At 39.9% G+C, this 18,294-nt stretch overlaps 1 protein-coding gene across 1 annotated transcript in view; it reads left to right on the top strand.

Moving 5' to 3' along the window:
• LOC122066914 overlaps positions 1–18,294 on the top strand; it is a 179,474-nt gene that overhangs the window by 145,089 nt on the left and 16,091 nt on the right. The window contains exon 53 of the mRNA XM_042630743.1: positions 10,946–11,072. Coding sequence (XP_042486677.1) covers positions 10,946–11,072 — 127 coding nt within the window. The remainder of the gene's footprint in view (positions 1–10,945; positions 11,073–18,294) is intronic.

An 18,294-nucleotide genomic window follows, 5' to 3' on the forward strand; every position in this document is an offset into this window, starting at 1 on the left:
CCCCCACCCCACCCCACCCCTCCCCTCCCCTCCCCTCCCCTACCCTAAAAAAAATAACTTCTGCTCTATTCTTTTGTCAAGATATTCATATGATCTGCTACCACCTCTCCAATTGTGATAAAAAGAGCTGTGTGGTATTTTCCATGGTGGTTTTTCTACTCAACACTGTGCTACTCACTTTTTCCATTGTGGTAATCGTATTTTTGTATGTTGCAACATAATTTCCTGAAAAAAAGAAAGTTCAAGGGATATATACTTTAGAATTTTAATAATATTTAGATGCTTTACCATTATGAAGCAATCTCCAATAAAATGCATAAATCAGATCAATGTAATAGAGATGAAGATACTTTGAGATTCATTTACATTCCAGGCCATTTAAGACCTAATCATTGTTAACTTCTGTTGTCATACCTTAGAATTTTAATAATATTTAGATGTTTTACCATTATGAAGCAATCTCCAATAAAATGCATAAATCACATCAATAGAGATGAAGATACTTTGAGATTCATTAACATTCCAGGCCATTTAAGACCTAAGCATTGTTCAACCTCTGTTGTCGTAGTGTCAACCAAGTTTCAGGTGTCAAAATCCATGATCTGTTTCTAATGTTTCTAATGTATTTTATGAAGAACCCAACAGCTTTCAAAATCTTGATTTACCGTTCTTTCAGATCATCCTTGTCATGAATCATGACATCCTCATGTTGATAATCTCCTCCAGTTTACATCTGCAGAGTCCTTTCAGCCAGATAAGTGTCTTCCATTTTATTTTTCCATTCCATTTAATACTTAATTTCTATAAGAATCATCACAACAACTAGTGCCATCATTTCCATTTAATGTTGGTAGTCCTTGCAACAAGACAAGTGTCTCAATCCTTCCACAATATTTAACGGTGTATCTCATGTCATAATTGCTCAAGTTGCTGACTCTGTCGCTGGATGCACAACCAAATGCATAAAGCAGATATGGGAACTGTCTAGTCAGGGACTAGGAGCAAGTGTAGGAAGCATCTATATTACATGGCCAACCATAAATTTTCTAGCATGTCTATTATGTCTTTCACCGTTGACTTTCCCAGCATTTCTGCCATTAACTGTACCTGACTATTTTTTGTCCTTAATGAAAGATATTCCAAGATGCACCCTTCAATGGTATGATCTCATTGTGCATATGGTACCCTTCTAGGGAACTCTTCCAACTTCAGCTGAATAGAAAGATCAAACAATTATGTTTGATGTGATCCTGGCCCTGTGAGCATGTGGCACAATTTTACAAGTGGTCTAATCCACAACATCAGTACAAAGGACCAGAAATTGATCCAGTGACTGCCATCCCTTTTGCAGTGTTCTAGTGGTAATTTTTTAAGAAGTCTTCTCCTTTAGTTACACAGAAAGGCAACATCCACACCTTCTTTATTGGATATAATGGAAAGGTATTTTGGTGGAGGCCTAGTTGGGAGAAGGGAAGAACTCTGAGAAGAGCCTTAGAATTGCAGGGGGAAGAGGAAGCACAAGTTCACACACTTACTCGTAGCAAAACCCAATTCAATTTCTTATTCAAAATCATGTTGTGTGTCGAACGTTGTATTACAATGTATATAAGCAATAGAGTCCTATTTGGAAGAAACTGAAACTACAACCTAATCTATCATTGAAAGTAAAATGGAGTTCAAATAAAACACTAGCCTATCTCCTACATATCCTATCCAAAGCAAATAAAAGACATAAAATAAATAAACTACTTCCAAGCCTTGGAACCAAAATCCCAGGTTAGACCAGTTCTTTCTTGCTCTAGGCCAGTCAAACTGGTCCAACCAGTCCAGTGATACTGCATCAATTTTCCTCTGAAAAGAACTCGACCCCATCAAGTTGGGGAAGGGACCAAGTAGACCATTTGAATCAACATGTTGGAGGAACAATTCCACCACTTCCTTGAGTTTAATGTCAGGGTAAAAGGATGATAGTAGTAAGCTACTATTTTGGGAAAACATGGATAGTTTAATGCAAGGTTTTGGCCATTCCCAGAGAGTTAATCTGAGAAGAAAGGGGTGTTGAGTAGATATGTCGATATAATTAAAGACATGGATGAGGGTATGGTGACTAGTGTAGAACCATGGGAGGTCAAGGTAGGGAGTTCCCAATTTCTTTTGGGTTGCATCAAGTTTCTGCTTTAAGCCCTTATCTGTTTACACTTATCATGGATGACTTAACCAAGATCACCCAAGTGGATGTCCCATGGTGTATGTGTTTTTCCGATGATATTATTCTTATGGATGACACAGTAACAGGGATTAATGATAAGTTGGAGTAATGGAGATCTACCATGGAGTCAACAAGTTTTAATATCATGGTTCAAGGTTTCGACCGATACTTTCGAAGTTTCCCACATTTCGATGGTATCTCATGATTCCAATGCCAAATGCCATGTGACTTTTAAAAAGCAATGGTTTCGACCATTATCGACTAAAATTCTCACATTTTGACGAAATGTGAGAATTTTCGACTCGACCCTTTGGGTTGAACCAACCTTTATAAAATCCTTCTTGAATGGGAAACCAAGCATTCTTATTTTGAAATTTTGACCCTCTTCCTCTATTTCTTCTTTGTCAAGGGGGAAAATACTCAAGATTTTGCCTCTGTGCCATCAAATCTTCATTTTAAGCTTGGATCTTGCACATTCATAGAAAATCTAACTAAGGAAGGAGCTTGGACCAAATGTGTAAATCCCATCTTCCCTAATGTGGTGCACTTAGATGAGCGATTACGACATCTGCTATGGTACGCAGCTCATGGACTGGTGCCGCCTAGACATTCTACTTTGAATAGATTGTTGACTGTTGACTGTTGACTGTTGAATGTTGAATGTTTATTGTTGAGACTTGAGACTTGAGGCTTGAGAGATAATTCATAATTATGTAATATTATTATTTATTTTGGATTTTTGTTTGTCTTAAACTTTTAATCATGTATTTCACATTTTTAGTTTGTAACTTATATATGTACTTATGTAGTATAGTTTCAGTCAACACTCAACAACTCAACGTATATTAGCAAACCTTAGTCAACACCATAAGTATGACTAGCTTTTTTTTCCATGAAACTAATTATGTGAATTGGTTAGAAATGTCTAAAATATGATGTACACATAAAATAGAAAAAAAAAAAAAAAAAAAAAAACACATTTTAGGGGTTGAAATCAAAGTTTCCACCAAACCAAGAAAATTTACCTGGTTTCCTCAAAATTTTGGTCTCCCCCAGGGTCGAAACCCGATATTTTGAACCTTACGATTAGTAGCACAAAGTCAAAGTATATGTTGTGCAACTTTAGTCACACAAGGATGGATAACGAAGTAGTGAAACTTGAGGAGAGAGATGCCGCAGAGCGATTGTTTTAGATATCTGGGGTCAATCATAAATAAGGAAGGTGATATAGAAGATGAAGTTTCTCACAGAATTAAAGTAGGATGGATGAAGCAGAGATGGGCATTTGGGGTGTTGTGTGATCGACGTATTCCTTTAAAGTTTAAAAGAAAATTCTACAGGATTGTGGTAAGACCGGCTATGATGTGTGGGGTGAAATGTTGGGCAGTCAAGAAATGTAACATAGATAAGCTGAGCGTAGCAGAAATGAGGATGTTGAGATGGATGTGTGGAAAAATTAGGAGAGAGAATAAGGAATGACCAAGTTAGAGATGACTTGGGAGTAGCCTCGATTCAAGACAAGCTTCGAGAATGTCATTTAAGGGGTGGTATGGACATGTCCAACTGAGACCGAGAGAGGCTCCAGTAAGGAGAAGTGACTAAATCCAGATGGAAGGAGTACAAAAAAGGGGTGGTAGGGGTAGGCCTAAAATGACCATAAAGGATGTTGTAAGAAAATATGCAGAGGCTAAGTCTTATGATGCAAATAAGTCACTGAATGGGCTTATTTTATTGGAAATAAGCCTTAGGTTGGGTTATGTATGTGTTAGGCCTTTGATCCCATGGATTTTCTTTGTAATGGGCCACTTTAATGGGCCTAAAATATGGGTAGTAAATAGGAAAACGAGATTTTTGTTAATGTTTGAATCAATTTTGAGTCTTCTATATAAGTTTGTAAGGGGCTATAACATTGAACACGAATTTGATTGAATTAAAAATTTATTTTTTGTCTGCAAAATCATTCCCTAAGAAAGGATGATCATCAGCTGAGATAGCTGAGGGTAAGAGACCCAGGCTTAGATAGCCATTCCCTCTACCCCCATTCTTCTGTTCATTCTCTTATTTCTGTTTTGTTCATATTATCTGTCCCTGAATTTGATTTTTATTGAATTTACTAAATATCCTACTTGGGATTGATCCAATCTTACATTACTTAACTCTAATATGACCTCAAACATAGCTGTTTGGAGGGTGAAGATCCATGTTGCCGACTAATTGTAGGTGGGATGATGTTTCTGTCGTGCTTTCTTGCTTTTTATTTCTTTCATTTTTTTTTTTCCTCTTTCCTTTTTTATGTTTTCCATTTTTGCGGATCCAGGTAAATGACCCCATTTAGTTGGGAAAATGCTAATTCGTTGTTGTAGTTGTTATTGTCGGGTAAAAGGATGGAATTTTATGGTTTTGTCGCCGTACTTGAAAGAGTAGATATTCACGTAGCCAGTGTCATCCCTTCTTATCAAATAACCACAGTCGACCAAGAAGAATACGACACACCTTCAAAGGGAGGACGTCGCACTCTACCGTATCCACAAATCCACCGATAAAATATGAGTAAACAATTGTCAGTAATCCTGAGATTAATGTTCATCCATGCAACTTTGTAAGGATTTGGATGTGGTTCTGTTGGCAATCCCAGCTTATGAATCTCTTAATGCAACTACTGTCATCAATCACCAAACTACATAATTGATCATTGCATTTCACACGGGTCTATAAATATTAATGTGGTGCCAATCTTCATCCCCAAATGACCTTGTAAGTAGTCAAAACAAAACTAAGAACATAACAAGGCCACAAGGGTGTCACTCCACATCATTGTCATTGCCATTGACTTCACCTAGCTCACGCTCGGCTTCTAAATCAACTGTCTCAAAACCGAGTTCAGATTCATAAAATCTTGCTCTGAGAGAATTATTGTTCAAGGTGACCTTCAGATATTGCGTTGCAGGTTGGCCCCCTTCCCTGGGGGTTGGGTGATAACTTCAATTTTGTCCAATTTGGGCATGGAAAGCAACGTGGTGACATTACCGATGCTTTCTTAGTTGATGCATTTAATGACTGATATCAGCATAAATGATTTGAAATGGTCCAGTTTCAAATTTACTTGGCACAATCGAAGAGGCGGTGAATCACTATCTATTTTTAATAAATGAAAGTGAAGCTTTAGGAATTTAAAATTGTTGAGATATTAGGTGTTATAGTGAGTGCATTACTAAAATATAAGAAAATAAGTAAATATAAATGTGGAAGGCATAGTGGCGATTCCTGTCCTATAGTAACTGTTGATGTATACATTGATGCTGCCCTTCCTAACAGTTTGAGATTTTAGGTGAAATGGTAGCGAACATGGTATCAAAGTGGAGAGGTCATGTGTTCGACTCCTGTGAAATGTGTCAGAGTTTCCTCAACATTTTTCCTCGATGCCACACAAAGGAAATGCCACATGAACTCCAGATGTAGATGCACATTATGGAAGAAGATATGAGAGGAAGAAGGGTCCAGCCAAGAAGGCCCAATCGACCCCCACTTTGACCACTTGAGTGGCTAAGTCATTAAGTAGAAATAATGGCCCATTGGGCCCATCGGCTAGGGGGTATTTAATTAGCTTTTTTTAATTAAGTAGAGGCCCATTGGGCCTATCGATTTATATCCCCTTAAGGGGTATTAGTGAAGTGGTATGTCTAGTCCAAATTGTCTTAGGACTCTATTTTCCACATAGGTTTATTCCTAGTCTTAGTATGATTATAATTAGGAAGGTCCTGTCCTCTATATATAGAGGAGCTTATGTAACCCTAATTTTCAGATTTGAATAAAGAAAAGTTGCAAACATTGCTTTAGAACAACTGAGATAGTTGTGGGTGAGAAGCCCTGGCCGAGACAGCCACTCCTCCCCCACATTCCCTTATCTTTTTTCTTACTTTCTGCATTTAATTTCTGTTTCTGTTCACTGTTTGCTGCAACTATCGAGCCCAGAGAATTCAGACCTGTTCATCCTGTGAGTACTAAGATCGACCATCAAGAAGTCCCCCTTCTTAAAGCCAATCGATCTCCTCTACTGTCCAAGTCTGATATCTGATCTGCAAGCCCTTTTAGGGACTGGTTCTGCTCTCCAAGAGGACCACTTGATCCCTGTTGGAAGATCATCTGGAGCTGTTCACTGCTGGTTCCTGCAATTCTAGATTTTTCTCTCTCCTAGGGCTGAAATCAAGAAACTTCATATCTTCAATTCCAACCGCCAGAATTTGATCAGACTTATAGGTTTTTGTTACCTCCAAAGGACCTTCATTAGACCAGAAGTACAGCTCCATTGGGGATACACAGCCAGCCGCACCTCACTCTCTCTCTCCCAATCGCAGGTTTCTCTCCCCTCTCCTTTAGGACAGTTTTAGCTTGGGTTTTGTTCCTGTTTTGAAGTACATCCCTGGGGTATTATTTCTGGTTGTTTCTTTGTTATTTCTCTGGTTTTCTATCATCTATTCTTAAAGCTATTGTGGACCAGTTACTTATGTGCTTGGGGTTATCATTGTGGGAGTTAGTTACTTGCTATCCGCTCCTACGTTAAGTGGTATCAGAGCTATGGTTCAGACAGAAGAAACCCAACCCACCCTTCAAGATGTGATGAAAGCAATCCAAGCCTTATCTATAAGAATGGATGGATATGACTGACAGTTGGCTGATCTCAAAGAGAGTATTGCTGCTCACTCTAACACCCAACCTAATGTTCAGCCTACTGTCAATTACATTGGTAATGTTCTCAGAAGAGTCACTATGCAACCTCGAAGGAATGTACCAGCTCGGAATGAGGAGTATGATGAGTATGACAATCAGCTTTATTAGCCTGATGATACATACAAGGTCAAGTTAGAACTGAAAGAGTACAATGGGAGGCACGATCCCCTCTACTACTAGGACTGAGTAGCTTTCTTTGATGACTACTTCCGGTGGTACCGTATGCCTAAAAAAAGCAAAGTCCAATTAGTTGTCACTAAGCTAAGTGGTTGAGCTAAGGACTGGTGGAAGAATGAAGAAGATAGGCTAATCCGCAATCGTCAGATGCCTCACAATTGGGCAGACTTGAAATTTATCCTCAATGACAGGTTCCTACCACCAACTTACCGACGTCGACTCTACGACATGCTAAATACTCTCAGGCAAGGTACTATGACTATAGGAGATTATATTGATCATTTTAATGAACTGCTTTCATGAACAGGTGCCCATAAAGAAGACGAAGAACTGCTCATATCTCGTTTCAAACTAGGGTTGAGGCACGATATTCGTGAGAAGCTTGGTGTGATCGAGATACCCTCTTTAAATACTTGTTTTGACAAAGCACTAGAAGTAGAGGATCTGATCAAATCAACCTCTAGAAGGTTTAACTAGCCAACTGACAACAAAAAGCCATATGTACCAACCAAACCCATTGGATTCCCTACCTGAGCTCCACAAGATACACAGGATAAGGGGAAGGCTCCAATGGGGGGAAGGGAGAATGGATCTGTGATGTGTTATGGCTGTGGGAGAACTGGACACATGGCAAAGTTCTGCCCTAAGTGTGAACGATTCAACTCCGTCATCAGTGCCATTGAGTCTAACCCGGATTTACAAATCCATGAACCTCAGGATGATGATTGGACTGTTAATGTTGCAGTTGAAGGAGAGGGGAGGATGAACTGGAAGATGAGTTTACACCAGAGGATGATGATCCTTATGCTTATGTCAATGTGGTTGCAAGAATCCTAGTGGCTAAAACTACGGGTGAAGACTAGAGGAGGAACAATATCTTTTGCACCTTAATGTCTACTGGACCTCACAAAGCTCAAGTGATTGTGGACAGTGGGAGTTGTGTGAATGTGGTATCTCAAGCCTTTACCATTGACGGAAAGCTTCAGACTGAAATCCATCCACAACCATACAAGGTATCCCTTCTAGACAACAACACCATGGCTGTAACTCAACGATGTTCTGTCCCGTTGAAAGTTTCATATTATGAAGAAAGTGTATGGTGTGATGTCATCCCCATGGTCCTCACCGATGTACTACTTGGAAGGCCTTGGTTATATGACAATAATGTGCTAATGGGAGGTACTAAGAACCAATGCATCTTCGATCACAAAGGCAAGCCCACTTAACATACCTCAGGTAAAAGACAAGTTAAGGGCATCCCAAATAAGAAGACAACATGTCTTAAAGAATGTTGCAAAGACCTCTTCCAAAACCACTGAACAAAAGAAGCAACCATTTAAAGAAAATTTCAGCAAGAACACTTTAGACAACAAGTTATGTGTACTACCCCATAGAGAATTCTTAACCATTAGTGAAGAAACCGGACGAATCATAGCTCTTGTTATTAAGACTGCTGAACCGGTGAAAGAGGTAAAGCATCCCCCACAATCAACCAATTACTTGCTGATTTTTCAGATTTGGTGCCAAAGGAATTGCCTAATGAACTGCCACCTATGAGGGATATTCATCATGCCATTGACCTTGTGCTTAGATCAATACTCCCTAATTTTCCCACTTACCATCTCAGTCCTACAGAGCATGCCGAGCTCAAGAGGCAAGTGGATGATTTGTTAAAGAAAGGGTTCTTGGTTGAGAGCATGAGTCCATGTGCAATGCCAGCCCTATTGACACCAAAGAAAGACGAATCATGGCGTATGTGCATTGACAGCCGTGCTATTAATAAAATCACAGTAAAGTACAGATTTCCTATTCCTCGTTTGGATGATATGCTTGACATGTTGACAGGAGTCTCCATCTTCTCAAAGATTGATCTACGAAGTGGCTACCATCAAATTCGAATCCGTCTAGGAGATGAATGGAAAACAACTTTTAAAACAAAGGAAGGACTGTATGAGTGGAAGGTTATGTCTTTTGGTCTCACTAATGCACCTAGCACTTTTATGAGGGTGATGACACTTGTATTGCGCCCCTTCATTGGCAAGTTCCTTGTAGTATACTTCGGTAACATATTAATCTACAGTAAGGCACAACATGAGCACCTTGATCATTTGAGACGTGCCATGAGAGTACTACGGGAAGAGAAGCTCTATATCAATCTGAAGAAATGTTCTTTTATGTTGCCCAAGGTTATCTTCCTTGGTTTTATTGTCTTCACAAGGCATAGAAGCTGATCCGAAGAAGGTAAAAAGACCTTGACCGAGGTTCATAGCTTTCATGGTCTTGCCTCATTTTATCGACGATTCATCCAAAATTTCAGTGCCATCGTAGTCCCAATTACGGAATGCACAAAAGGGGGAAAAGTTTCATTTCAATGGACTCCGGCAGCCACACTAAAGCTTTCAACTTGATCAAACAAAAAATGACAGAAGCAACAGTGCTTAGACTACCCAATTTTGATCTTATATTTGAAGTGGCTACTAATGCATCCCATGTTGGGATAGGAGGAGTGCTTATGCAAGAAGGCATCTGAATGTTTTCTACAGTGAAAAGTTGAATTTTTCACTGCTAGTTCCTGCAATTCTTGATTTTTCTCTCTCCTAGGGCTGAAATCAAGAAACTTCATATCTTCAATTCCAACCGTCAGAATTTGATCAGACTGACAGGTTTTTGTTACCTCCAAGGGACCTTCATTAGACCAGAAGTACAGCTCCATTAGGGATACACACAGCCAGCTTGCACCTCTCTCTCTCTCTCTCTCCCAGTCGCTGGTTTCTCTCTCCTCTCCTTTGGGACAATTTTAGCTTGGTTTTTGTTCCTGTTTTGAAGTTACATCCCTGGGGTATTATTGCTGGTTGTTTCTTTGTTATTTCTCTAGTTTTCTATCATCTATTCTTAAGCTATTGTGGACCAGTTACTTGTGTGCTTGGGGTTATCATTGTGGGAGTTATTTACTTGCTACCCACTCCTACATTAACTCCACCTGCAAGGACTATGGGATCTTGGCCCGCACTTGCAGGGGAGTTTTGATTTATATATTGACACTGCCTGCCCTTCCCCAACTGTTTGCGTTTTTATGTGAAACGACAGCGAACAATAACAAAGATGGTTAAGTTATATAGCGCATGTGCTGGGGTAGGTAGGAAGAACCCTAGATTCAGGCTAAACATCTCCAAGACAAGATCTCAAGCAAACCCAACCCAAACAGTCAGCAGAAAAGTCAACCTTCTCAGATGAAGGTGAGACTTTGACAATCAATCACAAATAATTAATAGAGAAGTCCTTCAGAAGATGGTAATGTTTGAACAGTCAGATTAAAAGTAATTAGAAGAGAATCAAATATGAAACTGAAATTCAAGAAATAAGAGATTTTTAATTAATCTCAATGAAAATGTCAGCCTAACATTCAAATCGGGTTCCTTTGTTGGCTGGATCAATCAATCCCTGAAGTATGGTTCAGATCTAAGGGTTGGATTGAAATTAATTAGACAACATGCAGGTCTGAAGTCAAAATAGGACAGAATCAGCAATTAACCCTGGTTGCACATTGTAAGTTAGACAGGAATGGTGTTGTATCATATTTAAAGGTAGATTAGGAAATTGAAAATTAGAAACAGGAAAGAAAATGAAATATGTAGGAAAGTTGGTGCTTTATCTACTTAAAGACTTTTAAGTAATTCTTTTAATCTATTATTTAAGTCTTTTTACATTTATCACCAGATAATTGTGTCTTCTCTATAGAACTTCCATCCCTCAACTGCAAACTGATTGCTTAGAAGCTGGGATGGAAATAGATGGAAATATGGTGCTAACTGTTCAACTTCTCTTTTTCAGCCTAATAGATGTTTCAGAAGTTCGGTTGAAGTTGTCACTGGAGACAGAACCAACTCAGAGACCCCATGGGATTCTAGGCATCTGGAGCCCCATACTGTCAGCGGTTGGAAATGCATTTAAAATTCAGGTACAACACTAATTCCATTTGCATTTATTTTGAATGAGTGTTTTGCTTTATTCATGGAACTAAATCTCAGTCAAAACTGACTGAAATCTCAGAGTTGTCTCGGTTTCAGGCCTGGCCAAAATGAAACCCATGTTTCAACCCAGGAAGGCCTAGGTCAAAGCCCAGTGTTGAAACTTTGAAACGGTATCCAGCACACAGGACCGAAACCAAGATCTCGATCCTTGGCTCTATTCAACGTGAACTGACTGAATAACCTGAGCAAAGTCCCAATTTTCAATGTTCCATTTATAACCTCGTCTTATCAAAAACTTGCAAGGAACAAATTGAATATATGTTATTTAATGTACCAAGGACAAAACCAATCAGTAGGACAAGTGTGAGAGATTTTCATAAGCTACCTCTACAATTTGTGCATATGGAAAGATATTTGAATTGTTTGTGTGTTAAATTTCAGTAGCTTTTTTTTTTAGTTGAACAAATAGCCCGTAAGAGAATAAATATCATACACTCTCAACTTGAACAAAAGGGTATTGAACTGGTGAGAGATGAGCCATTTGGTGAAGGTATCTGCCAATTGATGACCTGTCTGCACAAAGGAGTGCAAATGTAACTGATGCAGATACGGCTGCCCTTTCTTGGTTGGACCAGCATGACCGGCTTTGGAAGCCAAGAGCCAAGAAGAACCGGTCCAGTCCAGGGTTTTGGTCCAACAAGGGTTGGAAATAAAATTAGTAGTTTACCTAGTATTTTATTTCATGCTTTTAATTTCCAGACTTGAACGTAGGAGTAGGATTTATTTCCTTGCTTTGGTTTCCTTTTTATAGTTGTTTCCTAATTTAGGCTAGTTTCCATTCTAGTTAAGTTTCTAATTTCATGTCCCTATTTTCCTATATATTGGTTGTAATCGACTGAAGATTTAGAGAGCAATTTGATTATTGAATGAATGTGTGAGTGTGATCTCCTTTTCCCCATCTCTACTCTGATTTCCCCTCCCTTCCCTAAGGGTTCTCCATCAACTTGGTATCAGAGCCGAAGGATCCTCCTTCGTTCTCTTCCTTTTCCCATTCTCTATTTTTGGTTCTACCGTGACAGAGAACAGCCAAAAAAAAAAACTGCTGCAAATAGAGAAGCCGAACCACAACTCCATCGACTTTTTCCAGTCTCAGTCCAAAAAAAAAAAAAAAAAAAAAAAGAAGAGAGAGAAAACAGAACCAGAAGTAAGCGACGGACGAAGTCGGAGAAGCAGCAGAGAGAGCGACAGCAGCCGCCGCCTCCTCTCTCATTTTTTTTTCTCTTCCGACAGCAGCCGCCGCCTCTTCCCTCATTTTTTTCCCTTCAAACAGCAGCCGCCGCTCATCTCTGTCCCCGACGGCAAAGAAAAAAAAAAAGGAAAAAGAATCGAGAAGAAAGAAGAAGAAAAGAAGACGAGATGAGAAGAGAGAGGCAGCGACATACCTGAGTTGAAGCCGTCGCGAGTCACCCATCTCTTCATCGGAGTCGCGCCGCCTCCCTCCTCCTTCGCCGAACTCCCACTGCTGGTTCCATCTCCCAGAAGGAGACACTTCCTTGGTCGGTAAAACCCACCCCCACGATTCCCCTTTTGTTCCTTTTCCTTTTATTTATCTTTCGTTTCCTAAGATACCCCTCCCTTTCTCCTTTATTCCCCTTTTGTCCCATATATTTTTATTTCCAGCAAACCCCTATCCCACACGTGATTGACATACTTTTTGTGGTTTAGTTCGAACTTCAAAAAAAAAAAAAATTCCCATTCTATCCCTGCCCTTTAAGCATTCAGTTATTTACTATTCTACCATTATTCTTTGAGTGCTATTTTGTTACTCATCACCATGGTAGCCAATAGTGAAGTTGTTCAACAGCTGAATTCTTATAAAGGAGAAACTGATACAAAATTTGATGCTCTCACTAACATGGTCACGTCCCTAAAAACAATGGTGGAATCTATGCAAGTTTCTATTGATCGTTTGGTGGCAGCAGATAAAGGAAAGAGTCCCATTCAGTCTGGGGATTCTTCCAACACCACTCCACAAGATCTGCCAGTAACACCACCACCACCACCACATCATACACCACCACCACCACCTCCACCACCATATGGGACTGGTAGACATGATGATGGAGCAGAAAGAGTAGCAAAACTGGATGTCCCTGATTTTTATGGAGACAATAATCCAGAATTGTACCTTGACTGGATTCACAGTTTAGATACATTCTTCAGATGGTACGGGTTGACTGAGGCTCGAAAGATCCTATTTGCAGAGGCCAAACTGAAAGGCACGGCTCGAGTCTGGTGGATCAAGCAACAACAACATAACCGAATCCGAGGCATTGGGTTGGTCACTACTTGGGCTGAAATGTATGAAGTCATGAATCGGCGATTCTTGCCTTCTGATTACAAGCAACGCATGCATCTCAGGTTTGCACAGGTGAAACAAGAGAATTTGACCGTTGAAGAGTATGTTGCTAGATTTTATTATTTGGCCACTCGTTCTGACTTTGAGTGGGATGAAGAAGTCTTAGTGGCCCAATTTCGCAATGGTTTGCACCCTCAACTTAGTGCTGCCCTTGCATCTAGTCGACTACCTACAATGGAAGACGACGTACAAGTGGCATATCAGGTCGAGGAAAGTCTGAAACGCCCATACAACCGGAGAAATTTTGCAGATACTTTTTCTCGAGGTACTAGTTCCGTTTGGCAACAGTCTCCTATCCAAGAGAGGTCATCTAGCAAGCCACAGGCAAGTGCTACATCTATGGCTTCTTCACGACCTAGTCGGCCGTATTCTCCACCTCGTCATGTTTCTGAAATGTCATCTTCACGGCCTACTCGCCCATATTCACCCCCTCGGCGTGGTTCAGATAAACCTTCTGATTCTTCAAAATTCACAGTTCGGTGCTACTCATGCAATGGATTTGGACATATCAGTGCCCAATGTCCTAGCCGTTTGGTTGCTTTTATTGATAAGGAATCTCCTCTGCCATATATTCCCGAAGAGCAACTTGGTTCTGACACAGTCGATTTAAGAGAAGAGCGTGCAACAGGTGAAGTCAATGACACTCTCAGTGACGATGACCAACATCCTTTTTATGTCATTCGTCATGTGTTGACCACTCAAAAGGCCACTGAAAATGAAGATTGGCGCCGCAGTAGTATTTTTCAGACTCGTGTGAAGTGCAATGATTAGTTGCTAACCTTGGTCATTGATGGAGGCAGTTGCACTAATGTTGTCTCTGAAGACGCTGTTCGTAAGCTGGGATTGAATACAGAACCACATCCTAATCCTTGCAAGGTTGCTTGGGTGAACAACACTAATCTCAAAATCACAGATAAGTGCTTGGTCACATATTCTATTGGTGGATTTAAGGATACAGTCCAATGTGATGTCCTCCCTCTGAAGGTGTGCCATATCCTTCTTGGTCGACCTTGGTTGTTTGATAAGAAAGTACAGCATTGTGGCTATGCCAATACCTATGCCTTCAAGCATGCCAACAAGACTATGAAGTTTCATCCTGCCAAAGATCTCCCTGAAATTAAGCTCAAGAAGATGGTGGGATCATTCCTCATTCAGCGTATTCTTTCAGACGGTCTCCTCGGTCCTTTCCCTAACTCGACGGAGTCGAGTTCTTTTCAGAGGAGGAGAGTTGATGCAGATACGGCTGCCTTTTCTTGGTTGGACCAGCATGACCGGCTTTGGAAGCCAAGAGCCAAGAAGAACCGGTCCAGCCCAGGGTTTTGGTCCAACAAGGGTTGGAAATAAAATTAGTAGTTTACCTAGTATTTTATTTCATGCTTTTAATTTCCAGACTTGAACGTAGGAGTAGGATTTATTTCCTTGCTTTGGTTTCCTTTTTATAGTTGTTTCCTAATTTAGGCTAGTTTCCATTCTAGTTAAGTTTCTAATTTCATGTCCCTATTTTCCTATATATTGGTTGTAATCGACTGAAGATTTAGAGAGCAATTTGATTATTGAATGAATGTGTGAGTGTGATCTCCTTTTCCCCATCTCTACTCTGATTTCCCCTCCCTTCCCTAAGGGTTCTCCATCAGTAACCAGATTTGATCTTCTACCTGATGAAATGTTGGTCTACTTCAATGGTCTATTCGGTCATGTTGCACAGGACTGTGAGCAATACTTAGAGTAGCCTTGTTGTCATAGTATATCCACGTAGGTCCCTCAATGTCAAATCCAAATCCTAAACCAACCGTCTCAATTATAGGAGTTAACATAATCCATGAGTCATTGCCCTAAATTCTTCCTCCACACTTGATCTAGCCACAATAGTATTTTTTTTTTCCTCCTCCATGTGACCAGATTACCACCCACAAATGTGCAATTGTCCGACGTAGACCATTTGTCAGAAACAATGCCAGCCCAATCAGCAATAATGTAGCCTTCAAACCCCAAATGGTTTTGTGCCTGGCATACAACAATCCCTTTCCTGGTGTGGACATTAAGTACTTGAGAATGTGATACACAACATCTAAATGCCCACTCTTTGGAGCATGCATAATTTCACTCACCACCCCAACTGCATGGCTGATATCTTGGTGAGTGTGAGGTAGAGAGGTAAATCATCTTCCTCACTACTCTCTGAGTACTTTTCTACATCAGCAAGGCACGAACCATAGTCTTCTCCTATTGTGATTTTGATCAATAGGACGATTTCTTGGTTTACAACCCAACATTCCTATTTCTTTCAACAAATTCCAGTAGAAACTTCCTCTGACAAATACTTTTTCCTTCTTAGACTTTGACACTTCAATCCCCAAGAAGTACTTTGAACTCAATTTTTTTAGCCAAGAAGCACAAGACTTCAGTCTTTTTGTCGCAACTCCGTCAATTCCTACCTTCATAATGTCATCCACATAGACAATTAGAGTTGTGAGAGTACCTTTACCTCATAGGGTGAATAAAAACTTTTATCGAATTATGTTTGGCCATAGGGGCAAATATGTCCTGATAGTCAATTCCATACAATTGACAATATACTTTGACCACCAATCTGGCCTTATATCTCTTGACAGTATCATTCGACTGGTACTTGATTGTATTAATCCATCTACATCCAACTAGAACTCTCTCCCTAGTATGATCAACCAGCTTCCAAGTACAATTCTTCTCAGGTGACCATTTTTGGGCTTACTATTGTAATGGGCCAAGCCAACTCTATAAGCCCCAATATTAAGAATTTGGGTCTTATATAGGATTAGTCTTAGTTTCTATTTTAGCAACCTTTATAATAGAGAGGAGGCTCACAATTTGATATTATCTCCTATACTGCTTTATATAACTTATAACAAAATGGAAATTACAAGTATAACCTTAACTACTAAACATTACATAAAGCATTACTAAAAACAGAACTATGGAACCAAAATACCCTTATAGTAGTACTTACACAGTAGGAACAATCCTAACACTCCCCCTCAAGCTGGAGCTTATACATCACCCTTACCCTAGCTTGAATCAGCCTTTCTGGAAGTTAGGACTAAAAAGAGACTTGGTAAACATATCACCCAACCAATTTGTAGAAGAAACGAACGGAGTATCAATCAACTTTCTCATTATTACATCCCTGACAAAGTTGCAATCAACTTCGATATGTTTGGTATTTTCATGAAACACCGGGTTGCTAGAATTGTAGATAGTGGCTTGATTATCACAGAATATCTTCATAGGCTTAGTAACCCCAACTCTTGAAGCAACGATTTCAACTACATTAACTCGGCTATTGTTTCAATCAAAAAAAAAAAAAACTCGGTTGTTGTATGAGCCATGGCCCTATACTCAATTAGCACTTGTCTAGCCATAGTCATTTGCTTCTTACTTCTCAATGTGACAAGATTGCCACCAATGAATGTTCAACAACCTATGGTAGATCTCCTATCACCGTGAGCACCGACCCAGTCTACATCAGAGCATCCAACTAAATCAATATGCTGATGAGGTTGTTAAGTGAGCCCCTTTCCTAGAGCACCCTTAAGATATTTTAAAATTTTATATGTTGCGTCCAAGTGAGTCTTCTTAAGTTATGCCATAAATTGAATAATAACTCCAATAGCAAAGCATATGTCAGGTCTAGTAAAAAATAAAGTACATGAGTTTCCCAACCATTCTCTTGTACCGGTTCTTATCATCAAATTCCTTACCATCATCTAACCCAAACTTTTGGTGTGGGTCAAGCAAGCATACCAATCTCTAGAGATGCAAAACATATTTTTTCTGTGAGAAACTAACCCTTTTTTACTCTAAGGTACTTCAATATCAAGAAAATACCTGAGGACAACCAAGTCTTTCGGCTAAAAATGCTGTAGTAAATAAGATTTCATCTATGCAATCCCAAACTCGTCATCCCCAAATTCCTCTTCTCCTCCAGCCTTCCACCCTCTTGTTCTCGTACTTTCTCTCCATCCTTATATTCTAACTTATAGGAGGGATGAAGGTGACAAAACAATTAAGAGATTTAGTAAGTTGACTAACTGATAAAAGATTTAAAGGTAATTGTGGCACATGAAGATTGGGTCATAGATGAATTAGGTGAGATAGTACCATGACTTCACATGGGTTGAAGACCGTTTAGCAAGAGTTACAGGTGAAGGATTGTGAATCTTATACAAATGAGAAAACTTATTTGACTTGCCAGTTGAGAATCGATAATCCAAAGGGTAGTAGATGTGCTAGGAAGTAGAACCGATGTACATGTGTGAGCAAGAGTAGCTGTAGAGTAGCTGTGGAAGAGAAAGTAGCAGTGGGTGACTCAAGATTCGGGAGACATTTCAGCAGCTGATTGTAATTGTCTTGAGACACAGATCCTGATGAACAAGCTCCAGATGGAGGGGAAAGTTTGGTTTCACCAAATGATTTCAATTACCATGTTTAGCCCAGCATGTCTCAAAAGCATAGTTAGACTTGCCACGAAAAGTACACTATATGGACAGCTGGTCTATATTCTGTCCACCACCCCCATCCCCACCTGCATGACGGCTGGAAGCTCCCCCTGAGCCACCGCCTCTCCCAGGAAGGTTAGAACTACAACTACTACCAGAAACGAAGGTAGAACTCTCCTTGGAAGAGGATGGGATCATGGGACGTTAGCTCTGGAGGGAGAAAGGGCTTTCAAGACGAGAGAAGGTCTCATTCAGGGAAGGCACCTTCTCCCAGCAAGCAACTGGCTCTTTACTGACTGAAATCAGAATTTAATT

This window comes from Macadamia integrifolia, unplaced genomic scaffold (genome assembly GCF_013358625.1).
Source record: "Macadamia integrifolia cultivar HAES 741 unplaced genomic scaffold, SCU_Mint_v3 scaffold263, whole genome shotgun sequence".
Classification (NCBI taxonomy): domain Eukaryota; kingdom Viridiplantae; phylum Streptophyta; class Magnoliopsida; order Proteales; family Proteaceae; genus Macadamia; species Macadamia integrifolia.